The sequence below is a fragment of the Ochlerotatus camptorhynchus genome, unplaced genomic scaffold (genome assembly GCF_037179485.1).
Source record: "Ochlerotatus camptorhynchus isolate MF236.1 unplaced genomic scaffold, CSIRO-AGI_Acam_v1.1 ptg000503l, whole genome shotgun sequence".
Lineage (NCBI taxonomy): Eukaryota > Metazoa > Arthropoda > Insecta > Diptera > Culicidae > Ochlerotatus > Ochlerotatus camptorhynchus.
In genome coordinates, this window is record NW_027040988.1 from 6792852 (window position 1) to 6803046 (window position 10195).

General features: G+C 41.4%; 2 protein-coding genes across 5 annotated transcripts in view; one reads left to right on the forward strand and one right to left on the reverse strand.

Annotated features, from left to right (window-relative positions):
* l(3)04053 (lethal (3) 04053) overlaps window positions 1-3444 on the reverse strand; it is a 28813-nt gene extending 25369 nt beyond the window's left edge. The window contains exons 1-3 of one of the 2 annotated variants that reach the window (XM_065235751.1): window positions 2796-3444; window positions 1247-2727; window positions 1114-1176 (exon numbers count right to left, since the gene is read on the reverse strand). In XM_065235751.1, coding sequence (XP_065091823.1) covers window positions 1114-1176; window positions 1247-2727; window positions 2796-3060 — 1809 coding nt within the window. In that variant the 5' untranslated portion in view covers window positions 3061-3444. Of the gene's footprint in view, window positions 1-1113; window positions 1177-1246; window positions 2728-2783 lie in introns of both variants that reach the window. The other variant, XM_065235750.1, reaches the window with a different exon arrangement.
* A 3551-nt stretch (window positions 3445-6995) lies between these two features.
* Window positions 6996-9110, forward strand: Fgop2 (Fibroblast growth factor receptor 1 oncogene partner 2). Of its 3 annotated transcripts, none has more exons than XM_065235873.1 (4): window positions 6996-7334; window positions 7416-7520; window positions 7611-8177; window positions 8244-9110. In XM_065235873.1, the coding sequence occupies exons 3-4, from the start codon at window positions 7647-7649 to the stop codon at window positions 8535-8537; spliced, it is 825 nt and encodes a 274-aa protein (XP_065091945.1). In that variant the 5' UTR covers window positions 6996-7334; window positions 7416-7520; window positions 7611-7646; the 3' UTR covers window positions 8538-9110. The 3 variants fall into 3 exon arrangements, with proteins under 3 accessions (XP_065091945.1, XP_065091946.1, XP_065091947.1); XM_065235874.1 differs by having other exon boundaries at window positions 6996-7330; XM_065235875.1 differs by lacking the exon at window positions 7416-7520 and having other exon boundaries at window positions 6996-7330.
* Window positions 9111-10195: the final 1085 nt, after the last annotated feature.

Genomic DNA, 10195 nt, shown 5'->3' on the forward strand with positions numbered 1-10195 from the left:
CATATGCCCTTTGAAATGCCGTAAGAAAACTTTTTTTTTTGTTTGCCCCAACCAGAGATATTAACATTTGAAAAGTGCATATTTTTAGTATAAAAACGCCAATAACTCTTGATCGGCGAAAGATATCGACAAACTTTGTGCAACAAAAATTTGCGCCTTTTTAAGATCTAAAAGTTATCTGAAGACACATTTGCTGAGAAATTCGAAATAAGAAAACTAGAGCAAAAAAACTGTTTTTTTAAGAGCCACCCTAACTCAGTTCAAGAAAATAGCTCTAAATCGGCCAATTTAAGAGATACAAAAAAGTTATTCTCAACAATGTTGCTTGAAATTAGCTCAGCTATAACTTTGCCGGAAAATGTATACCTTAATTTATTCAAACAAAAAAGTTAGATTTTTGATTTTAATGATAATAGGAACCACCCTAGAATTCATTGTCATAAAAATGAGGGCCTAACTATAAGGAACAACTTTGTGGAAGAGACTTTTAGTCTTAAGTTTCAATTTCAGGCTCAAAACATATCATTCCACCTAAATCTGCATTCTGGACCACTGTGCATTGGCTGAACGAACTTTGATCTGCGTCCGGAAAAAATTGTCAAGGATCTTAATCTGAAGGCACCATTTTACCAGCGTACTAGCACATATGGACACTTTGGACGGGAAGGCTTCCCATGGGAGGAACCCAAGGAATTGGTAATGAACCACTAGCTTCGAAAAAGGCCAAGCAACGTCTTTTTTCTGAGGTGGATCCGAACGAAACTCAATGATCCAAAAAATTTGCCATGGATTATGATATATTAATAGCACTATTCCAATAAAATTTTACCAAAAGAATTATGGAGAGCAACTTGAACGAATTGCAACGAGAATTAATAAGAATCAGCTGATAATTTTAGATTAAATTTCAAGAGCTTTTTGCAACGAATTCCTAGAGTAAAGAGAACGACAGTTTTTTGCATCTGCCAACCTGTGTGGTATTTCAATCGCTGGGAAATTAGCAATGCTTTTTGACGCTTCCATAACGATAAGCAACATTAGCACCTTTCCACAATTGAAAACAAAACATCAAACAAACAAACGCTAGAAATCCATTTTCAAACATGTACTCACATTCAATCGCTTGATTTTCTGTCTCAGCTTGATAACTTGAGATTCGGCCGTGGCTGCTCTTAGCTGAAAATAGAACGAACCCAATCAGAACTTCTTCGGCATACTCAATCGCCTTAACTGCTACTACACTCACATAACTTTTGTCTAAGTTTTCCTCGATCCCCTCGACGGTCTGGGCCAACGTGGCACTGCTCTGGGCTGTCTCCACTGATTTTTCCAGATCCTTTATCCGGCGGGCTTGTTCCGCTATAATCCGACGGTTGTCCTCGACTTCGCGCCTCAGACGATCGTTCTCTTGGCGTTCGATCTGTAACCTCTGCAGGTGATGGCTGGCATCGGCATCCGGTGAATTGAAATGTGGTGTATCATGCGTTACATCCGCCAATCGGCCAGAAGAATGGATCGGACCGTCGGAAAGAAAGTCCGGTAGGCGATGGATTTTGTCTGCGGCCGATCCCGACGGCGGAGGTGAATGGTTGCGATCCATATCGGAAAAATAAAATCCAGATCGGGGCCCGGTGGCGTTGTTATCCGTGAGGTCTGGAGGAAGTTCCGGCGGAGGAGTAACCCGTCTCCGGGGCAGATCAAAAGAAAAATCCAAATTTTGAGGCGGAAGATCTAAAGGAACATTCGGTGAAGTGTTGCGCAGTGGAGTACGATTACGGTTTGCAGAATTAAGACCACCGGATGCAGCACTCCCTCCACCTCCCGGTGCGGAGTTGTACGTTAAATCGAATGGTATATCATTGATGACCGAACCATGACCTCTACCTTCCGGGTCGAGATTGTTGACGGCAAAATCTGGAAGCTGATCAAAATCGACCGACACTGGGGAGACGCTCTTCGGAGATCCTAAAGTGTACCACTGCTCCATGACCAAATGATCCTGAACAAAGTCTGGTAGGGCCGCCGAGAATTCCGAAGTGCCTAATCGGTGAGCCGACGAGAGGTTTTCGCGACTTCTTCCTCCAAAATTTGGCGAATTGTGCAGATTTTGCGACCCAGCCAACCGCGGAGAGTCTGCCGAACCAGGACTTTCCATGTCGTAATTGGAATACGAACGCTGAACATATTGCGATCCCGCGGAGGTCGATCCACCCCCACCTATCGGGTAATCCGAATTGAAAGAGTTATTGCTACGACTATGGTAGATGTTTGCCATGAACTTATCGTCGGCCAAATCCGACAGACTGGACTGTGAATCAAAGGACGGAAATCGCGGCGACCTTTTCATTTTGGATTCGCTGCTCAACGTATTCACCGACTGGAACTGAGGAATTTTCGGCTTCGCTCCTGTCGTACTTGTATTGTGCAAGGAACTTGTTGTGGCTGATTTCGATGGAGAAGCTGCCGCATTACTATTTCCGGTACTGCTGTGGGCACTGCTAGTGCTGACATTGTTGTTGATGAAATTGTTGCTGTTGTTTATAGCATTGCAACTAGAGCTTCCGGTGTGGTTATTTCCATTGATATTGGAAGTGCTACGACTGTGATTGATGTTGGTTCCGCTGATCGTGCTAGATGAAGTAGCTGCTGAGCCCAGTGATGAATCTCGCTTCAGAAAGTGTTTGAACGAAAAAGGATTCTCCTCCCGACGTGGCAGCTCGGGAATAGCTGTAAACATGTAAAATTTTACTAGCACTTCACTTAAGAGATGTGTCAACAAGTACCTCTAGTCATACCTCCTGCTTCCGGATCTGCGGGTCCAGAACTGCTACCAGTTGATCTCTGAGAGCTTAACGTCGACGATTGCTGCAAGTCACTGATGGCAGCGTCTGAATGTGATCCCAACACCCCATTCGTTCTTCCTCTACTGAAATTGGACTGTTGATCGGTTGTCGTGGTTCTACTGTTTCCCTGTTTCAGCGCATCGCCAGAGGAACCACTTGCTCCGCTTCCACTGGAGAGTTCGTCCGCTATGTTGATATTGTTGTTATCCTTCGCCATACTGCCGAACCGGACGGATTTCACTTCCTTCCTCCTGCTATCGATTCCACAACTTTTTCTTTCACCTTATTTGCACCCTTTCCGAAAACAGACGTCGCACTTTCGCTAATTTTACAAAACTGCACTATATTGGAAGCTATTTCGACAAAAGGGGAGACAAACACGTAATTGCGAATTGACTGTGGCTCTACTTATTTGCAGAGCAGCGACTCGCTACCGGACTAAATTCACTGAATACACAATTTGTCTTCGATGTACACTTCCTAATACGAAAAAATATTTAACAAACACGTAATTTTTCCACAAATTTTAACGCTGCCGTTTTCTTTTTGTGTTGAACTTGGACTTTTTCTCTCAACTTTTTTTTTCTTTTTCATATTTTGACAGCGATTTCTCATCACACCGACCCGACCAAAACTGCTTTCATCAGGGAGGAATTCAGGATGCACTAATTTCAGGACTAACAAATGGCGATAAAATATTTCATTTCTGTGATACTGCTTTCAAAAGATTTGCAAATCTAAAGGCCCACGCACATTAGATCCGGATCGGACGCGTTGCGGCAAAGTGACAGCTAAATCTATTGTCTAACTGTCTAATTTACGTCAACGCAACGCAAACGGATCTAATGTGGCTGGGCCTTAAGGCTGTGAACCATTTACCGAGTTAAATTTAACTCGTGGTTAAAAGTGACATTTCGAAAGTTATTTTCTATGTTCGAAAATCCCTGTGCTGTCAATCGACCGGTTTTCGAGCCACGGTTGTCAAAATTAAACTTCTTGTCTGTCAGAAATAACCCAGCTATGCTCGGATAGCAGGGTTAATCGATAACTTTCCATCTGTCAAATTTTAAACAAAAGTTAAAATAATCCACCAAATGGTTCAGAGCCTAAATAGAATTAAAAGTAACGCTATATTGCAACTCCCTATTAAAAATACCATACACGCTATTTGGAAACTACCCAAATTTGGGTAGAATCCACCCAGATCGGTCAAAACTGAACCTAACCAAAAATGGGTAAACTATGTTGGGAGTGACAAGTTAACAAATGAACAAAGTCGATCGGATTCATGTCAATGTTGGCCATTTGTGAAATTGTCACTGCCAACATAGTTTACCCATTTTTGGGTAGGTTCAGTTTTGACTGATCTGGGTGGATTCTACCCAAAGTTGGGTAGTTTTGGAATAGCGTGTAAACGAATGATAATCCAAATCATAGAACTGTTCCATAAATGGTTTAGATGATACCCGGAATACGTCGTTAAGCAAAATAACCATAACAATTTTATTAGAGCTCTCCTGACCAACGCCAAAACGTGCTCAACTTTTTGGCTCAGCTCTGGGGTCACATTGCGAATCTCGAAACGAAAGACTTTTTATACGAACGCTTGTATGAAAAAGTTTTTCGTTTCGAGATGCGCAATGTGGCCCGTGGTACTCTCTTGGGTCCCAAGCTAATCGATGCACCCCTCGAAACATAGGAAAATCCACGAACCCCTTATTTTATCTGCCAAACTTTCATAGCGAATCAAAACAAACATAGTGTGGTACTAGAATTTCGACTAGAATGGGTACGCTTATAGATTTACTTGGGACCAATAGGCTAGTCAATCAGTGAACCAATTTAAAATCGTTGGTTGCCACCTGAGTACTGCGAACTCAGCTGATTTTATTTTTCAAGTGAGCTAGAACACATCTTGAAAATCTTCCGAAGTTTCAAATTGTTTTGCTGAAACAGCTCACGAAATTGTATATACATGCTGTAAAATGAACCCTTAGCTCCTCCTCCTCTGCTCCAGAAATAACGTATACATGGTGATGGGAGTGCACCTGCCCACAAAGCTCACATGACTCTTTTAAAGTTTGATTACATTCTTGTTTCAGCAACCCAGTTTTGGCATTATTAAAATCAAATAAAAACACTTTTTCGAGCATCGCACTCGATGATTTACATTATCCGCCTACACAGCAAAAAAAATGTAATATCGATCAATTTAATTCAAGCTGATGTATGAAATAATGATGTAATAGCAAAAAGCAGATACAATCCCTAATAAACGTGTACCATATACTGACGATATCTTAGATGGTGCGACCATACCACATAAAATTGGGATGATATCCCAAATTGGTGGTTAGGCGCATCTTATGGTTATTGTTTATGCGGGATATTACATCAATGGATGTAATTTTGTTCGCAAAATCGATGTACATTGTACAACGTTATATTACACAACCAATGGATTGACCTGGTTACAGCAGTTTGGATGTAATATTCAACAACTTTTTTTTCTGTGTACTAAGGTTGATGTTTCGACAGTTTCATAATTATAATTCTTAATTTGTTTTCAGTAGGTGGCAACACCTTTACTTGTGGTTCAAACAGTAAATACCCATCGTGACTTCTGAGCTCTTTTGAATGTTTGGCTCCCGTTTGACAGTTTGACTCGGCTCCCAGATGACAAGCATTTTGAGTTAGTTCGCAGTACTCAGGTTGCTACCGGTTGGTACCATGGCTGAGCCAAAAAGTTGAGCACGTTTCTTCGGGACCTTCTGGGTCTTAGAGCCTCTATGATATTAGCTAGGTCAACCCAAACCCAAATTACCATACACGAACGAAAACTCAAATAATAGAACTATTCCATAAATGTTTTGGATGATACTCCGAACACGTCGTTATACCAACAATCAATACGAAACTAACGATTTTAAATTGGCTCACCACTTTAGTAGCCTATTGGTCCCAAGCAAACGATTAACGTACCCTATTCTAGTCGAAATTCTAGTACTACGCAATGTTTGTTTTGATTCGCTATGAAAGTTTGACAGATAAAATGAGGGGTTATTGGTTTTACCTATGTTTCGAGGGGTGATTCGACAAGCTTGGGACCGAAGATAGTACCAGAGGTGAGCCAAAAAGTTGAGCACGTTTCTTCGGGACCTACTTGTCTTAGAGTTACCTCTATGGTTATACCATAGAGGTAACTCTAAGACCACTGGGTCCCGAAGAAAATCATTATTATTTTTGGCTCAATCAGTACCAGAACAACGGTCCCAAGCAGTCCCAAGCTATTTCACTCACCCCTGCATGTTCTGCATGAATCCACACACCCCTGATGTTATCTGTCAAACTTTCATAGCGAATCAAAACAAACATAGTGTAGTAATAGAATTTTAACTAGAATGGGGTACGCCATAGAAGTACTTGGGACCAATAGGCTACTCAAGCAGTGAATAAATTTAAAATCGTTAGTTTCCACCCCCTGGTTATACCCCGTTCACATTACAGTCTATATCACGTAATATAGGCTGTCTTGCAATGAGCACTCATACAAAGGATTTCCAGTGAAAACTAGATGTATGAGTGCTCATTGCAAGACACCGTATATCACGTGATATACGCTGTAATGTGAACGGGGTATTAAGCAAAATATCCATAACAATTTTATTAGGGAAGTTATATCATAGAGGTAACTCTAAGACCACTGGGTCCCGAAGAAAATCATTATTATTTTTGGCTCACTCAGTACCAGAACAACGGTCCCAAGCAGTCCCAAGCTATTTCACTCACCCCTGCATGTTCTGCATGAATCCACACACCCCTGATGTTATCTGTCAAACTTTCATAGCGAATCAAAACAAACATAGTGTAGTAATAGAATTTCAACTAGAATAGGGTACGTTAATCGTTTGCTTGGGACCAATAGGCTACTAAAGTGGTGAGCCAATTTAAAATCGTTAGTTTCGTATTGATTGTTGGTTATATGGTTCGCGTTTATGCGGGTTAAAATCGCACGAAATATTTCAGCACGTTGAAAATTTTAACTGAATATCGCCCTTCATCATTGATTGTTGTGATGATGACAGCACACCATCATCAAACTGCTGATGGACGAACGAAAACTGTCAAACCTCGCAAAAAAAAGGAAAACCTTCGCAAGTCGCAAATTCTAAACGGGGCAGCTGGCTGTTGTTGACGATCGGATCGAAAATCCTTCCAAATAGGAGAATTTTCCTGCCCAAACCTCACTTCAGGACGGTGAAAAGCGTACTATTCACAGTCGGTGTGTTGTGAACCCATTCCCAATCGGTGGCCAGCTTCATTTTGTGGCCGATCAAATTAGAAATTCTGCTGGAACGGAGGCGAGAAAAGGTCGTCGTGGACAACCCAAAAAAGAATGTAAAATTCCTACTCTAGGCTTGTCGCAGTCATTTCCACGAGCGATCAAAATAATTGAACCAAGTGAGGGCATCGAAGAGCGCATTAGGGTAAGTGCAGAAAGATAGTTTTGATGAGCGGTGCTGTTCATCGCGTACGCCTAACAACATTGTGTAATTTTTTTATTGAATGTAGTTGTTTCAGCTGCTCGGCTGAAAGTGCAATCAATTGTTTTCCCCGTTCCAGACTATGCTCGTAGACAAAAAAGCAGAAACAAGTAAATTTTTATTTACCTAACTGGTATGCACTATGCTGCAAGTCAGCGGTCAACGGCAACGATTATTGCGTTTCATTGGTTTAGTTTGATTGATTAGGTTCCATCTGTTTTAGGTTTGAACATTTGGGAGGAAGCAGAAAGCAGACGAGATGTCGGTTACGTTTGAGCAGATCATCCTGGACGCCAAGAGGATTGCCAATCGTTTGAAGGATCGAGAGGCATTAGGGGACTCCTTGCTGCTAGAGTCGGAATCGGTTAACAAACAGATCGAATCAATGCGACAATTCCAAGATGATATCGATATATTGAACAAACTGGCCCGGGATCGCTCCAATAATCAGCTGATCACGATTATTCACCAGGAGAACCCCCAGATTCGCGAGATTCAACAGGAGAATCGTCTGCTGAAGGCGGAGTTGGAAGACTACCAGCATGCATTAGAGCACATCATGTCCAAGTATCGGGAGCATACACAGAGTAAGATTCTCAATACCAAGGTCAACTTTGTGGAAGCCTTTAGCAAACATCAACAGTTTAACGAGCGAAAGGACGAGGTTATCAGGCAACAGACGCAAAAGATTCAAGAAATGGCTGCCGTTATGCAGCGGGCCTCTCAACTTGACGAGGAACAGTTTAACCAAGAACAGGAGTTTCTGAGTAAACTGATGACGGAAAACAAGGTAATTCTGAATGTTATTTAAGGTTACCGAATGGATATCTACAGCAATAGCTACCGCTTATTTCAGGGCCTTCGTGAACTGCTGGAAATTTCCCACAAGTACGGCTCAAACGGTCAGAAGATCTTAGTCAACAGTAAGTCCACTCAAACCGACACTTATCTGCTGGATGGGCTGACTGCATCCTCTTCGAAAAGTGGAACGGGTAACGAACCATCGGCATCCAACACAGGCACAATTAAAGTCAGTCCATCGTCCTTGAAAATGGCCGCAGCGTCGTCGGCGTCGACTTCGGCATCACTCCTAACGGCAGGAACCCCAGCAGCGAGTGGCACAAGTACGACGGCCTCATCCCTATCGTGACGAGATTCCGACGATAGCCAAGTGTCCGTATTCTTCTGCTGCCAATCGGCTTTGCTGTAATGTAATACTTTTAATCGAAAACTCCCGGGAGAAAACAGAAAGTGAAACCGATAAAACCGAAGGGAAATTAACGCAACACAATTTTAAAAAATCATTCAACCATTGCAATCATCCATTCACCCTGAATTAATAAAACAAAATCGCACTCTTCAAAACCTACATACACACCCACACATACCTACATGTTATAACGAGCTGTTTCGTAGTTGAGTTGCAATAAATTCTAGTTATTTATAATAATCCACAACGGAGTAGTAGGCAACACCCATGCAATGCACCTACAATTGATTTTTGTTTTCAGAGGAAATCAATTAAAATGTATTAATTCATTGTATCACCTCATGACCATTTAGTACTAACTACCACTACAACAATAAAGTGATAAGTGTGAGTGGAGTGCGTCTACTCAACCAACACTGGCACTGTTACACATGAATTCGTCTCTTATTAGTTTGGTATGTTTTTGTGTCGATCTTTGTACTGTAATCGCTATTGAATTAATAAAATCATAGGTAGTAACTAGAGGAACTTAAAGATATCTGACTTATTTGTGAAATTATTGTATGTTTTTTTTTCGTTTCTTCTGTCGTGAGTGCTAATTCGTTCTAATGGTTTTGGTTCGACCTATTTAGGTTATTTTCACACTACGTCTAAATGTATGCCGTATGTTTGCTATGAACATAAAATACGGGCATAAATAGTGGGTGTTCGGGGTAAAAGTCTACATTTCTAGTTTCTAGTAATACACCCTGCGCTTTGGTCAGATAGCGTATAGGGCGTCGTTGTGCCATTTCGAGTATGAGAGAGTAATTGCAGTTTGCTCAAAAGTGCCTGAGTAAAATCGAAGACAACAAATCAAGAAGACTGGCAACTTTGCCAGAATCCAAGCGACAGATACAATGGCGCTACGCTTGAGTGAAGGTGGAAGCAACGCATAGAAAAATGAGCAAATACGCAAACCCTTATTCTGAGGATGTAATCTTTGCTATCAAATTCGTTCGAAGCATTTACCTTTGAGCGGCAGATGACGCGATTGTACCTGTCTCATAGGGTTCGTATGAGAAAATGGAAGAGTTGCCAGTCTTCTTGATTTGTTGTCTTCGGTAAAATGCAAGTACTTTCGATGATTACCCGTAGTTGTTACAGTGAAGATATCTAGACTAACATTTGAAAAGGGCGTAACTCCATAATGTAAACAAAATATTATGCCACATATAGAGAGAACAGTTCACAAGCTACTCGATAAACACGAAAAAGTAGAAGAAAATATCATTTCAAATCATCAAAAACGTTTCTTCTTACATGGCGTATTTCCAACTTTCAACTCTTTGATGCATCTGGTTGTTATGCCTTGCACCTGAACTACGAATTATATTGTTTCAGTATGCCAAACGTACGGATTTTGTAGTATCTAGCCACGCCCAATTCATTTGAAATGCATCCAATTGATCCAACGAACAAAAATAAGACCAAGAAATCTCCGGGCGTAATTCCATTCTCACAAAATTTGCGGAACAACAAACAAAAAATCCCGAGGGTGTATTTCCACGGCGTATCACCAGTATTGGCAGTTCAAAAGATGGAAGATCCGGGGGGTA